The 21,455-nt window shown below is 27.4% G+C and overlaps 1 protein-coding gene across 1 annotated transcript; it reads right to left on the bottom strand.

Annotated features, from left to right (window-relative positions):
• Positions 1-10,478: 10,478 nt before the first annotated feature.
• On the bottom strand, positions 10,479-14,183 carry LOC105142393 (gibberellin 2-beta-dioxygenase 8-like). Its single transcript, XM_011049996.1, has 3 exons — positions 13,741-14,183; positions 11,062-11,383; positions 10,479-10,747 (listed from the first exon to the last, which is right to left on the bottom strand). The coding sequence occupies exons 1-3, from the start codon at positions 14,181-14,183 to the stop codon at positions 10,517-10,519; spliced, it is 996 nt and encodes a 331-aa protein (XP_011048298.1). The 3' UTR covers positions 10,479-10,516.
• Between the last annotated feature and the right edge of the window lie 7,272 nt (positions 14,184-21,455).

The raw sequence follows: 21,455 nt of genomic DNA, 5'->3' as shown, positions 1-21,455 counted from the left end.
TGTTTTTCCAAAATCTATTGATGATATGTGCTACCAATGGTCTTCAATGGTTAAAGGCAAGCAGCAGAATCTCTCATGGCAGCTTCTTTTCTCATGCGTTGTTTGGAATCTTTGGCTTCACCGAAATGATGTTATTTTTAATGATGCTGCCCCTAACTTTCAAATTTGTTTCTCCATGGTGCGTCAAAGTATTGCTTTATGGTTGAGGCTTGATTCCAACTCTTTAGAGCTTAATATAGAGAATGTTTAGCCGAGAGAAGTTGGTTTCTTATGATTTGTTTGTTCCCTCATTTGTTGCTCTCCCCTGTTTCATGCAACAGTTTTTTGTACTTTCTTTCTTTACTTGTTCATCTGATGTAAGTTAGGCTATTATCTTTGTAGCCTTTTTTCTTTATAAAATTTCGACTATTAACAAAAAAAAAAAAACTATTGTAAGATGCACAGGATTTTTATATTTTTAATATTAAATATATAATTTAATAATACATATACGAAGCGCAAGGGCAAGACACTAACCATATTTAAGTGTAAAGATAACCAAACCCTACAAATTTAGATCTATCTAGTTTGTACCAAAGGATTGACAATAGTTGACCGAAACACTCTTGTTAACTTTTTAAGTTCATTAGCTTGAGAAAATTCATTAGGAAAGCAGATAGTGTGTGTATATATATATATTACAATAATCAAGTGTATCAATCAAAAGATAATTATTTAGAAAATAATCCTGAAAAGTTGAATAATTATTTAACAAATATAAAAAATTAGTGATGTGTATTTATCCATATCTGAATATTATTTGCAATATAAATGAATTTATTACTACTATAGCTGAAATTAGATTCCCTACATTTTATTTACCTTTTTCTTTCTTTAAATGATGTCATTTTCTTTCTTTACCCGTTAATTAACCTTAGCAAATCCTAAAAAATTGTAACAGCATTGATATACGATTTATAAAGGCAAAGATAAATTATTATTATAGAAGTAATGGTTAATAATGCAGTGCGAAATTGTTTATAGTTTTTCTAGGTGTGTATCTCTCTATCTCTGTATATATATGCTGTCATTTTTTCTTTAAAATGTGTAATAATGGATCCGATGAGAACAAAACTTTAGATACATTAATACCTCCCCAGTAGGCTAATTTGAAACTATTCCTATTTATCAATCAATTCTCAATAACAAAATTCTTGCATTTCACACAAAGACAAATCAATCAATTAATATGCAATAGTAAAATTGTTGCATTTAAAAAAGAAAAAGAAAAAGGGAGGTATGGTTAATTATGACATGTTAAAATAGCCTTGTTTGTAGCGAACTTGAATATTAACCGATCATATTAAGTCTGGAGTAAAACAAAAAAAATACAATATGAGATGGATCTTTTTATGTCATTTAACCGATTACAATGAGAAAAGAAAAAGTGAAAAAAATATCGTATGATAACATGTTATTTTTATAAATAAATTTATTGATAAATTTAAATTTGTCAATTAAATCTATCAATAAATATATCTTTAATATTTAATTTATGATATAATGAACGACTCTTTTCTTTCTCTCCTTCATTTATTATTCTTTCTCTATTTTCTTTGAAACAAACATTACATCTTATCTAATTTTATCACAAATCAACCTTTCATAACAAATCCAACTATCCCCAACATTAAGTTTGTCAGCATCCATGTTTTGATTTAAATTTTATTAAGAATTCTCTACTTCCCGTAAGTATAACTATCCTTTTTTTTTATTTGAACTTAATTTTAAAATTTTATTTTTTTCTTGCATATTTTTATTGTATATGTATTTTGTTAATTTAGGTGTTTACTTGTTTTATAGTTTTTTTCTATAGAAATTTTTTGTATGAATATATAATTTGTATATGTAAGGGTTTGTTCAATATTTTATAAAATGTATTTGTTTGTAAATTGATAAAATTCAATTTAAATTTGTGACTTGGGTGTTTTGTGATTAAATAAATAATGACTTATCTATTAGGTCCATTTTATATTTTGTCAATTTATTATTGAGTTGAAATTTTTGGTAAATGTATGGAAATTTGATTTCATGTAGATAATTAATAATGAATTAGTTGCACTATTAAAATAGTTTGAATAAGTTTGAGTTAAACCAATATTATGTTATTTTTTTAGTTTACATAATTAATTAATGCATGTTATTAATATTCTATATAGGTTTGACATAAGTAATGGATGATCTTTTATGAATGTATTGAGATTCACCCAAAAGGTTATATAAGATGGATTATTATAATGAAATTTAGGGTTTTATTAATTATGCACTATCTAATCTGAGAAATATTAGTGTACGCAGTATTAAATGTCCATGTAAGAGGTGTAAAAATAAAAAGTTTCTTGATCTAGATATTATAACAATGCATCTTCTATAAAAAAAAGGTTCATAGAGATATTTGTTTTGGTTTACACACAAAGAACCACATGTCCCTCACAAGATTATAGCACAAATGATGATTGAGTTAATTTCTAGTTCTAGCAATATAGATGAAGTTGTAGATGACAATAGGAATATGATTATAGATGTGATGATAATGAGTTAGAGTTATGTTGATTAATGTCTAATATTTTAAAAGATTTCAATAAATCATTATGGGATGAGTGCACAAATTATAGTAAATTATTAGTTGTTGTACAAGTGTTCAACATTAAGTTAAGTGTTCAACATTAAGTTAGATTATGAGTTAAGTAAGACCAATTACCACAAAATTGTTGAATGTAAGAATAGTTTTTTACCTAAAGGGAAAAATATTTTAATATGGTATATCCTCAATTTTTAGTGGAATCGAGGAGCATGCATCTTAAATTATGTACAAATAAATTCAATTTATTGGAGCCATTTGCTGCTTCTTATTCTTGTTAGCCGGTGATACTAACAATTTACAACTTGCCACCATAAATATATATATGAGGTTGAAGTTCATATTTTTATCTATAGTCATACTTGATCCTAATAGTTCTAGTAGAAATATAGATTTTTGTCTTCTTCTGTTGAATAATAAGTTTAAGCAGTCATGGTCATCTAGGACTTTAACATATGATGTATCAAGAAAACAAAATTTCTAGATAAAGACAATTTTGATGTGGACAATTAATGATTATCCTATGTATGAAATAGCTTGTGGTTAGAGAATGCATAAAAAACTAGCATGTCCATATTGTACAGAAAATAACAAGGTCTTCACATTAACAAATAACATTCCTTTTTTCTTTTTTAAATTTCCATATGTAGTTCTTGTTAATATATTACAAGTACAATAAGAATATAAATGACTTCTTTGTTGCCAGAGTTAAAAGGACTATTGCACCACTATTACTATCGAGTGAAAAATTATAAGACATGGTGTTAGAGTATGATGACATCGTGTTTTATTTTTAAGCTAGTAAGCAGAAGTTTTCTGGTTTTGGTTTGACTTATAATTAGGTAAAACAAAGTATTTTCTAGGAGCTTTCTTATTGGAAGACCAATATCCTCCACTATAATCTTTATGTCATGCATATTAAAAAAAATGTGTTCAAAAATATTTTTAAAATGATTATCGACGTGAAAGGGTATGACAACGGTGAAAAAGTATCTTGTGAAAAAGTATCTTCAAGTGAGAACTTTTTGATATTCTCCCATCCTGATGACCCCGCACAAAAAAATATTGTAAGGAGAAGATATTTGAAATAAATAGAATTCAGATAAGTATATAATTATATGCTATTTAATTGCGATGATCTAAGACCTTTTATTGAGTAAGTATTATACTCTATATGTTGTTAGTTTCAAACAATTGACTGAATCTCAAATCTGTTGATTACAAGTTGAACAATTATTCATATGATTTAAAACACATGTAAAGATTCTTTAATTATTCTTATCTCTCAGCATAGTTGATTTCAGTATATATTTCTCATTAACTATAATATAAATGTAATTCATATATTAGGTTTATCAATTGAGTAAGAATACTAGTGTTACATTGAATTTACCAAGTCTGGGTCTTGAAAGAAAGGTGAAGTACTATAATAAATATTTTATTAATGAACATGTTTTTCACACTACAAAGTATGATCAGGGTAAAAAGAAATATAGTAATGATGTTTGTATTAAGAGATTGACTTCTAATGAGTTTGAAGTTGACTATTATGAGAAATTGAAAGAGGTTATTGAATTGCAATATTATAGTGAATAGAATATAGTTTTTATTTTATTCAAATGCTATTGTTATGATACTACTAATAGAGGAATCAAAGTAGATCCCTATTATGGTTTGGTCAAAATTAATATAAAGGGTAAACTCTACAACCTCAACGATGTCTTTGTTTTCACCAAACAATGCCAACAAGTTTATTACATATACAATACTTTCTTTGGAGAGGATTGTTTAAGAGTTGATTGGTTATTCATAGTGAAAACCAAACCAAGAGGTCATGTCCAGGTTTTCAGGATAGCAACACTAAATTAACTGTGAGAGATGATGTCTTTCAACTTGATAAATTAGTTAATCCATATCGAGTTGTTTCGTCTAATGACTTAGAAAAAATTTAAATTTTCACAGCATTGGGAGTACTTTTATTGATATTGATATTGATATTGATATTGACATTGAAAAGTTAAATGATGTTTTGAGAACCAACGGGCATATACAAGTCGATGAAGATGATGATAACAACAAAATCAACGTAGAAGATTATGATGGATATGATAATGATGAAATTAAAGAAAAAAACAATTTTAATTAATTTGCACAACTTGAATGTGTAATGTCATATATTGTAATGTAATATTTCTAGATGAAATAAACTTTAATGTAATGAAAATATATTTATTTATTATTAAATTATAATGAAATATTTATTTTATGTGATTTTATTATTACAAACAAAACTGATGTTATTATGCTATGTATGTTGCTATAATTTTAAGTATTTGTAGTATAGATACATAAGGAATACAAATACCATTTAATAATAGAAATTGTTTTGCACCAATGAAAATATTGATAAAGCAATAAAATAAAAATAGATTCACCGATGAATTAAGTCCATCGGTATATTTCAGAGAGTATTGAAATTTTTTCCTTTTTATTGACAATATTCATTATGTTCAATGCATACAACAATTAATGTCCATCAATATTTTCTTGAGAGCTAAGATGTTGTTCACTTTTTACATGCACTGTTTATTACTATTCAATATATATTGAATCACCGATGATTAATGCACGCCCGTATTTTCCCGAGAGTTAAGGTATTACTTATTTCTTTTTTGCACTCTTTATTACTGTCTAACACATATAAAATCACCAACAATTAATGTGTATTAGCATTTTCTCATGAGCTAAGGTATTGCTAACTTCTCACTTGTACTGTTTATTACTTAATAATATATACAAAATCACCGACAAATGAAAAAGGTAGATAGTGATAGTTGGCAGGTTTTTGAAAATTTTTGATTAAATTGAAAGTTTCAAATGGACTTTACAGACAAATATACTGATAAAAAAAATATTAATATTTAATTATATGTTAGTAAAACCATCGATAAAAAATTACCAAATTAAAATACTAGAATCACTAAAATCAGAATAGACATGCACATTTCTCTTCATCTCTTTTCCACTACAGCTCTTTCTTTCCCCCTTCTAAATCTTCATTTTTCTTTCTCTTCTCTCTACCCTTCTATCCCTAACCCATTATCTTCTCTTTTCTTTTTCTTCACACACAAGAATATCTTCTTCTTCTTCTCTCTCTCTCTCTCTTTTCTCTTCTTCTTTTTTATTTAATGATTTGTTCAAAAACATTTTCTCTTCCCATGCTTAGGAAAACTCAACATTAAGGTAATATATTTTTTTGTGGTTTTTTTCTTTATATATATATATATTTGTTATTAATAATTGTATAAATGTTATTGAGAATTTGTTATTTTTTTATTTTTTTGTTATTAATAATTATATAAATGTTAATGAAAATTTTTTATTTTTTATTTTCATGTTACAAATAATTACATAAACGTTGATGTCAATTTTTAAAATTTCTATGTTATAAATAATTGCATAAATTTTATGGGAAATTTTTATTTTTTAAAATTGTTATTATGTTTGTTAATGATTGTACATAAATTGTTGGAATTTGTTTATTCTTTAATGATTTTATATTGATTGGTGGAATTTTCTAATTTTCTATTTTTTTATTTATTTTTTTACTTAATGATTGTATATAGATTGTTGAATTTTGTTTTTTAATTTTAATGTGAAAATAGCCAAGATAATAGTTATGATAAATAAATAGTTTTTAACATGAAATATTAATACTAAAGATCCTTTAATGTGTTTATGTTAGCTTTCTATGATCATTATGCAAATAGCCATAGCAAAGTAAATTGAAAATTTGATTAAATTAATAAAATTGAAATTATTCGATTGACATAGATTGAAATAAAATAAACTAGTTTGTGGAAATCTACTTTAAATTATTGTGTGTTTGTAGGTTTAAAAATTCTGGCTAGTTGTCCATTTAGGGGAGATGCTGTTGATTATTTATTTTATGTTAAATATGAATGGTTTATAATATCTTAATCTTTTAATTTATATAGATGCTTAAAAAAAAGTCAATAGCACATCGTACGGACATGATTGTTGCTAGTTTATGTAGCAACTCTTTTGATGACCATGAGTTGTTAGGTGCTAACCGAAAATAGGCACATGAGATATAGGTAAACACTCACAATGCAAACTTGTCTAGTGCGATACCGCTATGTCAATAGGTGTCCTTTCACAACATGATCCATTTAGCCGGAAGTACCAATCTCAGTGGAAGAAAGATCTTTCAATATAAGTTTGTTTTTCCATTCATATTGATATATTAATAATTTTTGAAAAAATAATTTTAATTAGCAAATATAATTTTAGATTTACAAATATTGAGGCTACAATAACCACAACATTGATGAAATCATTGATAGAAATTTCATTGTTTCAATGGAGTTAGGTGTAGCAAATATAATTTTAGATTTACAAATATTGAGGCTACAATAACCACAACATTGATGAAATCATTGATAGAAATTTCATTGTTTCAATGGAGTTAGGTGTCTAAACATCTTGAATGAAAACCTATGATTGATGCATCGTTCAAAAGGTTTAGGTTAGTATTAAAGTAAATATTTTTATTATATTAATTTATTTAGTTTATTAACTTATTAATGAAATTTTTCTTGTACAAATCTTAACTAAAAAGAAAAATTTGAATGAGATAGAATTGACAACACTATTGCAATGAGGGTTTAAGATAATCACACTGTCACTATATAAGATTGAAATCAAGATAAAATTTTTTAATCATTTTATTCAATTTTATTATTCATTTACTAATAGATAATTCATTTATACCATATGGGTTGTGTGGTTTTTTGTATGAGGCGCCAAAAGAAAAAGTATGTGAAAGAAAGAAAGCTTTCAAACTAGAAGGAGGTAGTGGTTAGGAAGAATTTTAGATCTTAGTATGTCTCAGAGGCTATATTGGTGGAATATATTTAGCATGTGACATCCAATCGTTTTGTGCAATAATCACACTCGTGTGGAGAACCAAAATTGATATGTTGTTGGTTTCATTACGGAGCTCATTGATGACTATATTCCTTTCATTTCACATACAAAATGAATGATAAAAGTCTCTTTTAATTACATCTTTTTTTATTTTTATTTTTTTATAGATATATTTAACTAACAATAATTTTTTCTTATAGGATATAGTTCTTGAATGTGAACTAAGTCCAATGAATCTTATTTTAGAAATGTATGTGTGGATTGATAACCATAAAAAAAGGGTGTAGCAGTTCAATGATAGTCAAACTCAACACTTTGTGGTATATTGGTTTTCAATAATTTTTTTCTTTTCAAGATATATGTAATAGTCGGTTTAAGAAGAGATATGAGAATGATCCTTTAACCTATCTAGATATTGATTCGGATTTGTGGTTGATAGGTAATACAATAATTTGGCTACAAACAATATATTTCAATAAATATCGACACGAGTAATGCATTACACTCCATAACTCATCAGGCATAAAAATAATAATTATGACCGGTTAAGTCGACATGAAGTTTATGTGTCAAAGTGAGATATACAAAGGAATGAGATATTTACATAGATGCATCATGTAATTATAAATAAGAAGTATATGATTTAATACATGAGTATCATATGTTGGGCCATTATTCTTAATCCCAAACAGGTTCCTCTACTTATATACATGTAGTATGAGTAGCATACCCAATAGATCCAAAATCTTATAAGTAATCAAGTCTTTTGATAATTAATATTTGTTAAATGTTGGGTTTTATATATTAATCTTTTAATTTAAAATTAATATTTTATTAATATTAGATTGGTTTTATGCTATATATAGTTTAAAAGGCCACATTTTATCCTCATAATATTGATAAATTAGTGATTAAATGTTTGGCATATTAGACTTGATACTCTTTGTCATGACAGAGGATATGATTACTTAAGCAGGTGTATATGAATTGGATCCAATCGTGCTATTAATGAGCTCGAATTTTTTAGTAGACAATGTAGACATCTATAGATTAACAGATAGATTAGTTATGTTTATATATTTTAGAATTATTTGAATATTATATTATTGAATTATTTTTTATTTATTATGCAAGTATATATGTTTTTTTATTGCATTCCTAGGACTAATTGTGATTATGAAATGTGAGAATTCAATGATTTTAGTTAGAATTTATTGATTGAAGTTATTGTGGTTTTTTTAAGCAAGATAAAATTTTAGGTATAGTTTTTATATAGGAGAGAAACTCTATTCAAATTTTGTTAAAATTGTAAGATTTTTAACTCTTTAAAATTATTAAGTAAATTAAATTTCAAATTAACATAAACTATGATTTTATGAGTTTTTTAAGGCTTAAAACACACACAAAAAAAAAAACTGAATATCAGCTAAAATGGTCCTAAGCTGTGATTTTATGAAAAACACAAAAACATTTCAAAACTACATTGTAGCGAAAAGGACACTAGAAATTATCAAATCTTTTTGGCTACTATCCATCTGTTTTTTGAAATATCTAGTGATTTCTCAAAGCAATATGTTTTTAAACCGTGGTATTTAATTAAATTTCACAATTAAGAAATATAACATCCTTAAACTGTTCTCTTTTACGGAAACTTTTCATACTATGTTGTTAATTCACCGTTTATTTGTATTTTTTTGTGGTAATTTCCCAATATATCCCATACATAATCTCCCCTTCACATGTTTGATGTAAAATTATTTTGCTTGTAATTAATAGTAAATTGATTGTCCTACCTTTTATGAGGTGAAATGCAGGTGATCTCCGAGATTTGTTTAGCCTGTCGGGCTAGATCCTAGAAGGACTTGCGAGCTGTGAGTGAAAACATATAACCACCAAACCCCAGGTACGTGACACCCTTGAAATCACGTTGCCTGAGCTTGTGTTCTAGTTAGGCCAAAATGGTAGGGAAATGGTGCTCTTCTGTGCATGGAAGAAATCAAACCATATGTGAAACTTAAGACATATGCACAACTTGTGGACAAAATTCATAAGTAGTCATCTTTAATTGAATGACATCTCACTTTTGAAGCTGTCTTCAAGATAAGGAACTGTACTTGAATATGGGGATAAAAGCAATTGTCTGGTGGTGTCTTCCAAAGTTTTCTTTTCCTGGAAAATCATAGTAAGAGGTTTGATGCATGATAAATTGCAGGTTTGTATCCTTTTATAAATCTCTGGTCGCCTTGCTTTTCTTTGAAGGTGCTTGGTAAATTGCCTCAGCTTAAAAAATTAAAAATAAATCACTTTCCCTCATTTCTTAACCTTAGAAATTACTAATCTCTAATGTTTAAACAATAAAATCAATTTGTTTCAAAATTAATTATTCCAGTAAGTTTATTTGGAAGAACTCAATCCAAGTATTTGGTGCGTTCAGATTTTAAAAGTAGATTTGTTTTATAATTAATGCCACCAACGTGCCAAATATCATAGTTAAAATCTCATTATTCTTAAATCATTAGTCATTTAAATATCTTGTTACCCCCAGCTTGAGCTTGATTGGTGTTTTGGAAATATTTAAGAGAGCTTAAAAGGCTAAGAACCCCATGTTTTTTTTACCAAAGCCTGACATGTTTTAGCATGTCAAAGAGCGAAGGGCTAGCTCATCAAAAGCTTAGGGAAAACCCCACTGCCTACTTCTAGTAAAAGAGAAAGAAGAGGGAAAACCCCACTTCCTACTTCAAGTAAAAAAGAAAGAAGACTTGCTGCGCCATGTTGACATGTTCTATAATTTCAAACAAAAGAAAGCAAAAGCATTTGATCGATGTAATTTAGAAATTGAAATTACCAATTAAGTTGCAGTTCAAATAACCGAAACAGTACGAAGAGGGAACTTTTATTTAACTAGTTATTCTATCTTGAAATTTTCTAGCACACACAGGGGCACATTCACAGAAGAAACCTTGAGACCCCAACTTTATCACCAGTAGCTTCAAGATCCCTTTGAATCTGCGTCTTATACTCTCTGAATGTGAACTCCTTATACTTTGATGGCTTGATGCTACTCTCTATCACAGTCTCAGAAGTGGGGCAATAGAAAAATGCCAAAGAAAACCTTTCAACTTGTTGGGGGGCAAGTACCCGATGCTTGATGCTTTTGTAAACATCATTGCTCAATACCTGAATTATAATAAACACAAACATGAATTAAAAGGGAATACCAGGGGGTATAGAGGAAAAATTAATTACTTTAATACCTAAGGCTAAGTATAGTATATTTTATTGATATCAAGGATAGTAGGGTGATTATGTGCAAGTCTGCTCCATTCTTTTTGATTTACTAGGTTTAAAATTTAAAATTATAGTCAACAAGACCATGCACCCTTGGTTTTTATTTTTTATTTCACTTGGGAATTACTGATTTCGCCTTCAAATTAATCTCAAGCTTATTTATATGCAGCTAGCTCGTGGATGCAAGTTTATACAAAACATACCTGGAATAAGTCACCAATATTAATCACTAAAGCTTCTGGATTAGGTTTAACGTTAATCCATCTTCCATTTTTCAATAGTTGCAATCCTCCAATCTGATTTTGATTTAATACAGTGAGGAAACTACTATCGGTATGAGGAATCAAGCCAAAGACCTCAGAAGAGAATGGACATGGAGGATATCTGTTCATTCGAAGATAACTAGTTTCTTCTGGACAATTCTCTTCAAAGAAAGTGGATGAAACTCCCAGATTCTCAGCCAGAATTTCTGCCACGTCTTTAGCTAATGCGTTAGCTTTTGTTGTGAAAGCTTTAATGCTTGCACTGGAAAGATGGAGTGGAGTTAAAAAGATTAGATACGAGTTCATAATACATATGTATAACCAAATATATGTGCATAATCAGGTTAAAGGACGATATACACTAGGAGGCTCTGCCCTCCATATCAATATACTTAACTTTGCCTTGAAATGGAGAAATGAAAATTGGAACACCTTTTGGTCATAAATTATTGGGCTATGTTTGCAAGATGTGTAATGGTGATTTCTGTCTCAAAAACCGCAGTATAGCCACAGAAGAAAGGTAAAACTTCTATATCTCGTGTGCTTTTCTTACAAAATATTATCTTCCAATATTCACATGGGACTCATAATAACTAATGTGGAACCTCTAAATGGATTCGATCATACGAGCTTACTAGCAAAAATAAATATAATTTTTTATTTGATAATGTTAGAGCTTGTAAAACTCTAGTTTTTTTCTTTAAAAAAATTATACAAGCTTACTATACACTATAAACAATTATTTAAAAAAAATAAGTTTTTAAATTTACAATCAATATATATATATATATATTTAAATTTAAATTCAAAAATAAATTAACTTGAAGATATTGAATGATAAAATTAAAAAAATGTTAATTAAAAAAAACAAAAAAAAAACTCAAATCAATTGTATTAATCACTTAAACATGCAACATGGATTAAGAAATTGAGATAATCATAAAAACAATTATAATAAATTATGAAGTTCAGCATCTAATAAATCAATGATAAAATTATAAGAAAAAATATAAATTTTATTTGAAAAAAAAACAAAAAACACCAATTCACAAAACAAAACAAATAGAATGAGAACAAAACTGGAATATCTTGAGTGGAATTTGGCTGCATTATTTTGTTTTTTAAAATGATATAAGATATTGGTTATTCTCGGCATAAAGTAATGGAATTAACATCCTTGTATACTACATGATGATTAAGATTTGAGATTTCCATCAAAAGATACAAGTTCAAGCCCTTGAGAAAGTGAGATGAGATTTAGAGATAAGATAGGACTACCCTCCTTTTAGTGGCAAAACTAGAGAAAAATAATTGGGAGGAGGGACAACGTGAAAAACCTGAAAGGTCAAAATGAAAATAAATAAAGGAGATAAGTTCACAATTATAATAAGTGAACTTTGACTTAATTGGGAAAATAATAAACACAAGGATGAGATCAAATAAATAAAACACCACGAAAACATGTAAAGGGATACAGAGAAAAGAAGACAAACGTATATAGAAGCTGCATTTAAGCTGAAAAATTAACACAGCAACAAATTAAAATTGAGGAAGAAAATTAACCCAGGCGAAGTAAAAAGCAAAGCTTGTCCACAATAGAAAACAGCAGGAGCATAGAAGAAATGATTGAACAAATGGGGCAAGCAAATGTTTGGCAGTTAGGTGGTGAGGAAACATCGACCATACATGGATAAAAACATACGAGCTTGACATGACATAGATAAGCTTTGGAAAGGAAATCTATGGCTGTTTATGTCTCTATTTGTCTTAATTATGTAGAATCTCCAACTTATGAGACCCTTGTGGACAACCTCTTTTTGTAACATTCGAAGGCTTTGTAAGATTGACACCAAGCTGCCGGGACCCCTGATTTTCTTATGTTAAACCAGTTCTTCCAGAACTTTATAAGTACTAGATGCACATGGTCATTATAGTAGGCAATTGGATAGTTCATTTTCACTTAATCACACCAGCTGAGGTAATTAGCAAACTGTTGGATGAACCTTGAATTTGTGAGTGCATTCAAAAAACCTCAAGATTGAAGAATTAATTGATTTTCATTAGGTCAGGCCTCCTTAATTAACTATATTTTAGCAGTATATGTTTTGTTGTTCCCTTCCACACATACAGAGAGACGCATTTATTAAAAAAACACCAGTTTTGGAGACCAAATTGGAGGAAATAGAGAAACAAGAATAAGGATGCCAGAAATTAATGGCAGCGAGTGAAAAAAGAGCAAACAACAAAACAGACTAACCGAAGAGATGTAACTATGGAACAAAACATGAGGTTCATGACAGAGCTCATGAGGGGTGCAGAAGCAATGATTAATAAGAGCTCTATATATGTGTTTCTTTAATTTCGTAAAGCAATATGCATGTACTTTGCAAATCTCTAGCTAGAACATTAACTTGTAGACACATGAGATTCATTTGATAAACTGAACTTCTTTAAATTGCATTTAGGATTTCATAGTTGAGAATTTGGGATAAAAAGAAAAGTGTTTCAATGTCCTATCCCCGAAGCATTTGATCATTGTTTATTTCACAGAATGTTCATAATTAGTTTTTAATTAGCCTACATATATCATTTAGCTACAATAGGAAATTTGAAAGTTACCTGAGACTCTTGTATGCATCACCGATTCTTGAAATATCGGTGAGAGCTACGTGGAAGGCTTCTGACCATGAGAGCTGCCTCAAACAAGTGGCTCTAGGGTTTCCCCATCTGTAACTTTTTGCAGACAAATTCAGAAAGTTGTCTTCAGCCTTTTTTCTGAACGGATGTTGGAAAGCCTTCCTTTGCTCGTATTGAAGGCTCTTCAAAATCTCTTGTGGAATCCCATGATTGATAACTTGAAGGAATCCCCATTCACTTGCAGCCTGCTTTATCTCTTTTACACATTGCTCTTTCTCTGAGTATTCAAGTGTCAAACGATGAAGATCTATGAGAGGCAGCTCACACTCATCATTAGCATTCATTAGACTATCATCCTTGTCTTTCGATGCTATGGTATAATCGTTGAAGAGGGATTTGTATGTCTCTTGAAATGGAGGATCCATTTTTATGAAGAGAGAGATGGGACGGATGAGGTAAAGGAAAGAATGCTAATCCATCAGTATAAATAGAGCAAGAAAACTTTTGAGTGCAGTATAGTACAAACTTGGTAATGGCATGCAACCGCTTATGGCAACCTGCGGTGCTTGCACACATTGGCTGTACCCTGTTGTGTAACCAGACCTATTCATAGTCTAGAATCGATGCCCTTTGATATTTAGACCGATCAATTAAGATGTTTTAGGAAATAATACATCTGTTTTTTTGGGAAGAAATACAAATCATTTCGAAAAGAAAGGAAACTGTTTCGGATATGGAAGGTGCATTGTAGAAAATTCTTTTCATCCAACAATATATAGTTGTGAATATATACCACAATCCAATCTGGATTCAAGTCTCAGTATTTATTTTGAATTCAACTATGTAAATTAGGTAAAAGAAAAAAAATAAGTTTTTATTATATCTTTGTGTTTTTCTCATGTATTAATTTAAACAATCATTTCCATTTATTTTGAATTTTATAGTTTAATTTTAATAAATATAACAAAAATATTATGAGAGAATTTGTTTCAATCATATCTCTTCAAAGCAGTTAAGAGTGTTGTTACGGTTGTTTTTTAAGTGTTTTTTACTTGAAAATATATTAAAATATTTTTTTTTATTTTTAAAAAATTATTTTTGATATTAACACATCAAAATAATTTAAAAACACTAAAAAAAATATTAATTTAATAAAAAATAAATTTTTAAAAGTTCTTTTAAAATACAAAAATAAACAAGAACTCAAATCTATTTCAATCATATCTCTCTTTCCTTCTTACTTATTTACAAGAATTATACATATGAATCATGGATCATATTCACTTTTTTATACCCATTACATACCTATATATGTACAAAACAGTAAGATCATTCATCTATTTCTATTTAAAAAGAAAAAAAATCCATCTAAAAGGAGAAATTAATACAATTCATTTTGTCATCCAATTCTGAAATTTATTCCACCCTTATCTCGAAATAGTGAGAGACTTGATCACTTGATCAATTGTTATTAAATTTATATTAAATATTTTGATTTAATTAAAAATTTAGTATTAACCTGATCAACTAATTTATCCAAATTAATATCAAAAACCATAACTGATTTATCCAAATTAATATCAAAAACCATATATTTGAGAGACTTAGTTAAAATAATTATATATATATAAAATTTTTTTTAGTGAAATTTGATTGGTTAAATCACTAAAATCTTATTTGTTTATGAAATATATCGCATGAAATAACTTTTAAACAAATATACTCTAAATCAAGTATTGACATATTAAAAAAAAATAAAAAGAAATATACCTTATAAAGTTTCCACTTGGTACCCCTCCATCTACCTTAGTACACTATCATGCAACAAGTTTTTCCATTTGAGTTAACCTTTTTTTTAACATATAAATACATGTCTTAAAGAACGATGGGTTTTTTTATTTACCTCTCATTATCAAACCCATAATCTTCTCTTTTTATTTTTATAAACACTTTATATTTTATTTAAAAAATATGTATAACACCTTGTTTGTTTCGAGAAAAATGAATTTCTAGAATTCATTTTCCTTACTTTTTCATGTTTGGTAACAACATGGAAAAGTAGTCAATAAAAACTTAATTCCGATTAATATAAAAAAGTTATTTATTAAAAAAAATTATTTTTCTTCTAATAAAGAAAAGAAAACATTTTTTTTTTCATTGCAAGCATTTTCACAAGTCACGGTCTCTCTCTTTTTCTTAAAAAATGATTGAAAGTAGGAATAATTGCAAAAGCATTTTTTTGGACAATTGAAGCATTTTGCTTGAATAATTGATTTTAGGTATTTTTTCTTTATTTTTTTCTTTATGTTTCTATCTTCTTCGTAGATCTGTAAAAATTATGGTATAAATTTATTTTTTTATTCTTGATAAATCTATTACCTATCATATATTTTCCATAACATTTCTATGACATAGCTAAAATTCTTTAGACAAGCTACAGAAAACACAATTTTTTCATCTCAGTTGTCTAAGTTGTCTTCTTCTTTTTTTCATGATCAAAGATATTTTCAAAACAATTTATATATCAATTAAAACTAATTATGATATTTGGATCATTAGTGATCCAATATATATATATATATATATATATATATATATATATAAATAAAATTTTAGAAATACTTTCTCAAGGTTTGAACTAAAAATAAGTTAAAGGAGAGACCAAATTTACTGAAAATATCAAGTGATGCACACTATTAGCTAGTCGTAGGCCCTCACTTGTGCAAGTTGTTTATTTATTTAGTTTTTATTATGATTTTTATAACATAATTAATACTTAGTTAAAATATGAGAGATAGTTTTTTTTAATAATTATAACATTACTAAAAAACTTAAAGCTTAAATTATTATATTAGATAGTTTTTTTGACATACTTAAATATAATTAATTGTTTCATTGTACTTTCACATTAATTAGCCATCTAGTTGTGCTGTAAAATCTTTTTGAGAATTTTAGCAATGAAATACTATCTTTTTTTTTTTATCCCCCTTGGTTTAATTTGCTATAGCTTTTTTTCTTCTTCTTTTTTTTTTGACAGTAATGTGAAAGACTATTTTCAATATATATTAAAAATAATCTAAAAGTTTGAAAATAAAATTGATAAGAAATTGTTTTGAAAAAAAAACCATCTTTTTACTTCGAAGACATTATTTATATTTACTTTTTTTTTCCGATAATTTATTAGGAGGCTTATATATTGAGCTTGAAATAGATTATAGTTAGAAACCATATTTTTTTATATTTTAAATTTTAAAAAATTATTTTTTATATATATTTTCAAGTTATTTTAATATATTGAAACAAAAAATACTTTATAACAACATCATTGTAAAATTTATAAACAGACTCTTCACCGTCGTGTGAGGTCATGGAACCTTAGTATACCTCCAGTCCTCAATCATGTTGGTTGGACAATGATAAATTTTCTTTGTCGAACTCGATGCCCTGCAAGAAATAGTGGTGTACCACTTCAACGCTAGGCTTTGCCAGGCTAGGGTAGGCATTACGGTGGTGTGGCCACCACATCTGCAATGTTGTCTGCTTATCACCGTACCAAAGAGACAACCTTGACCCCAGAGTTGGGTGACATTTGTCCATAAGTTGCAGGTTCGATTTTTTTGTTATTTTTTTTGTTTTCTTGGTTTTTTATTTTTTTATTCACTCCTGTTTCATTAATTTAATTGTAGTTTTGAAGTTTGCTAGTTACAACTTGAAATCTTCTTACTGCTGGAAAATTATTTAAAATCTTTTATATTTTTATTGCAATAACACTTTCTCTTTAACATTAAAAAATTATATTTACATATTGAGTTAAAATTTACTTTGAATTTTAATGAAAAGATAAAAATATACATATTTTATTTTAGCTAGTAACAAGTGTTGACCTTTAGATCACGTATTTATGTTTTTATATGTATTTTGATGATATAAATAAGATAAAATTTGTACTAATAATATGGTTGGTTAAAAATAAGTTTTAATCATGTTTATATAAACATTATATTAACAAGCATTAAAAATTTCATGAAGAAATCAAGAAGTATGAGAATGAAGCATATTAAAAACTTAAAACTAAGTGTTCATTCTAGTGTTATATATATATGTATGTATGTATGTATGTATGTATGTATATTTCACATTGATAAAACATATTAAAATGAATACGCATAATTTGCTATGTATAAATTTAAAGGATTGATAAAAACTTGATAGACGATTCTAAGAATTCACCTAGGTTAAAACTGATAAATTTAAAATTTTGCATAAATTGATCGATCATTTAGCTTGATCAAATAAATCGGTCAACCGTTTGTTCATTTGTGATAAACACCTAAGAATTTTATAGGAACTGGTCAACTGATCGACTTGACCAATTTGAAGTGGTCGACCGCTTTATCCATGAATGGGATTATAATGGTTATAAACAACTATTTTTTACTAAAACATATATATAGCTCGCCTAATTGTAAAATTAAAAAGAGAATCCAAACTTATATGATATACTAAGTGCAAAAACACTCTAAGTTCATCAACCCTTGATTATACTCTAATTAGTGTTAATAAAACCTTCAAGTTCTAGTACAAAATTATTTAATTTTATTTGCATTACACTTAAACACTTTCAAATCATTTAAATGTTATCTTAAGAGATATTAGAACTTTTAATTGAACTATCCATTATATGGAGAGAGTTATTTGTGATAAAAATAATCACTAAGAGTCAGGTATAAATTATTAGTATTGGTGAGGTAACTTTACCAAGAACAAGTCTTAAAAAGGGCATATTTTCAAGTGGAAAAAATCTTGATATGGATTTACCAAGTGTTGAAAAAACTTAAAGATAAAATATCTTCAAGTGATGTAAAAAATTTAATGTAGATTCATTAAGTGGTTATTGTACTTATAAACTTGGACTAGTAAAGAAATACAATACTCAAGTATGGTTTAGTATTTAAGGTGCGGATGTAAACTTGTCAAATCATATTAAAATGAGTTTGCAAATTCTTTTTCTTATCTATCTATTTTAAGCACTTTAATTATATTATTATTTATTGTGTTTATTTGAATTAATTTTATTTTTTATTAATATCAGTGAAACATTTAATTCACCACCTTTATGTGTTATAATTGTCTTAATCTTAGAACAATAACAAGGTCAGGAACAAGGCTCATTTGGATTTGGGCTTTACTTGATTGACAAATAAGCTTAGAAATATAATTTTGTTTGTGGACTTTATCATGCTCTCTTGCAAAATAGGTCATCTTGTTATAGGGGCCTCTGAAGCTTAAATTAGTAAAATAGAAAGAAAAATATATCATATAAAGATTTAAAACTTGTTTAAGTATTGCATGTGTGTGTGATATGTAATTTATAAAAATATCATAATGATATTAGAAAAGAGTAAAAGACAAGTGAATGAAGAGAACAAGTGTCATCATCTACTAATGTGCGCATGAGAAGATAAAGTGTATGTACATGTGTGTGTATAAAAAGTTGTATAAAATATTGTAAGAATACTCAGGTAAATGTAAGAGTAAATGAAGAGAATAAGTGTTATGATATGTCTTTTCTTTTCCTTTGTTGCTCTACACATTACCTATTTATAGGCAATATGCACATAAATTTTCATTAAAAAAATAAAGCATTAATTGATGGAGCTTTTATCAAGCATTAATGGAGCACACTTAATTATATTTTCTTATCAAGTTAAGAAATATATTTTAAATTGCATTCATTTAAAAAATATATTTTCTTATCAAGTTAAGAAAGGACCACTAGAGGTCCAGGGATGAATATTAAAAATGTTCTTGATGTCCTCTTTAGGGTGTTTGCCTCATTGATTAAGACAATCAAAATATTTGTTATGACTTGTATCAAAGTATTTGTTATGACTTGTTTAACAAAAGTCTTTTATTACTAATATGGAGATTCAATCAAAGAATAGTAAAATAAAATAAGTGTAAAGGAAAGTAATATGATATGTGTATATATTTAAAAATGTATTTTGATGGATAAGTGTTTTGTATACTACTGGAGATGTGTGATAATGAAAATCTTGTCAAAGAATTTGTGATTTTTTTTTTGAAAATAAATAGTTATGAAGACATAGAGAAACACTGCTTTATTGAAAAGTTCAAGAGATACAGATACAATTCATATATATTATTTAATATTAAGTTGTGTATCACAAGGATTGTTCTTTTTTTTTGTTTTACTAAGCTTGCATCTTCTTCTTCTTTATAAATTGTTGTAGGTGTCTTTTGGTAATTAATGTTTCAATCTCATTTTATAAGGCATGCTATTTTTTAGTGTTGTTGTTGTGCTTATGATTATAGTAAAATAAACATAACTTATTAGAGTTCTTTATATTTGAACCACTTTTCATTGGAGGGGGGGGTTGCATATAGTTTTTTTTTTTTTTTTATGGCCAATATATCAATAAATGTGGCGGTGAGAGGTATGGTTAAGAGCTCAAGAAATATCAAATGATCATGAATGTGCTCTTTAGTGTTCCTTTTAGTTACTCTAGTAGGAGATTGATGATGTTGTGAATATTTTGCTTTATAAAAACAAGGGAAACCTTATCTAGTCACACTAGCTTTGCTTGTTATTTTGTCTAATTATTTCATGGAATTGAGGTTATCTATATATATATAGTGCATGTAATGAAGCTAGATATTGTATTAAGGAAATAAAAGAGTGTAAAGCTTTTTATACAAGGCTAAAACAATATTATTAAACACTTATATATAGTGAGTGAGTTGTTGGACACTTGAAGGGGTGAGAGTTCTTGTGGTAATGATATTGATTTCTTTCTCCTATCTTAGAGTTTCATTAGTCATGAAAAATATTTTAATATGAGCAAAATTGAAAATGAATTAACTTTTTATTTATGTTTCTATAAACAAACACCACTAAAAGGTTAGGAAAAAACCTTGGTTGGATTTGAGCTTTCCCTAAGTGATGAGTGGGCTTAAAAATATAATTTAGGTCTTAGACTTGATGCACACCCTCCTATAAAATAGATCCTCTTGTGTATAAGGGATCTTTTTATGCTTAAATTAGTAAAACATGATGAGAAATATATCATATAAAGATTCAAAACGTGCATATAAACTTCTATTAAACATTAATAAAGCATCAATTAATGAAGGTTTCTTTAAGTATTAATGGAGCACTAAATGCAATTATACACACACACACACACGAGGGAGAGAAACACAATTCTTATGTTTTCTCCATTTAACCAAAATTCTTTTCTTTTTTTTTTCTTTCTTTAACCCGTTTCATGTCCTCTTTTATTTTATCTTTTACATTTTCTTTTTAAAAAGATAAGTTCGTAAAATTGATAATTTCATTTAAAGGTTTTCTTATTTGCTTATAAAAAACTTAGATTCTTAACTATGCTTTTTTTTAGTTTTTTTTTAAAATCTTTAGATCTGTTTCTTTAAGAAATTTTAGATTACTTTAAAAAGTATTTCTAAGCTTAGGTAAAAATATTCTTATAATTTTTGATGAAGTTCTGATATAATTTTATCTTTTATTATCTAATCAATCTACTGCACCATTGACACGACTGAAAGATTGATGTCTTCTTCTAAGTGTAGGAGTGTCGAAGTAATAAATAACTCGGCAAGACCGGGATCGAACCACAGGGAGGTTAATTGTATAAATTATAAATAATAATAATACAACA

The sequence above is a fragment of the Populus euphratica genome, unplaced genomic scaffold (genome assembly GCF_000495115.2).
Source record: "Populus euphratica unplaced genomic scaffold, PopEup_1.0 scaffold143.1, whole genome shotgun sequence".
Taxonomy (NCBI): domain Eukaryota; kingdom Viridiplantae; phylum Streptophyta; class Magnoliopsida; order Malpighiales; family Salicaceae; genus Populus; species Populus euphratica.
Note: the sequence above shows the minus strand (reverse complement) of the source record. Positions and strands in the feature narration are given on the sequence as shown.

Coding starts and splice junctions, on each gene's coding strand:
- LOC105142393 (XM_011049996.1), bottom strand. CDS start 14,183: ATGGATCCTCCATTTCAAGAGACATACAAATCCCTCTTCAACGATTAT. Junction 11,384..13,740: donor GATGCATACAAGAGTCTCAG/GTAACTTTCAAA, acceptor CCATCTTTCCAG/TGCAAGCATTAAAGCTTTCA. Junction 10,748..11,061: donor ATATTGGTGACTTATTCCAG/GTATGTTTTGTA, acceptor ATTATAATTCAG/GTATTGAGCAATGATGTTTA.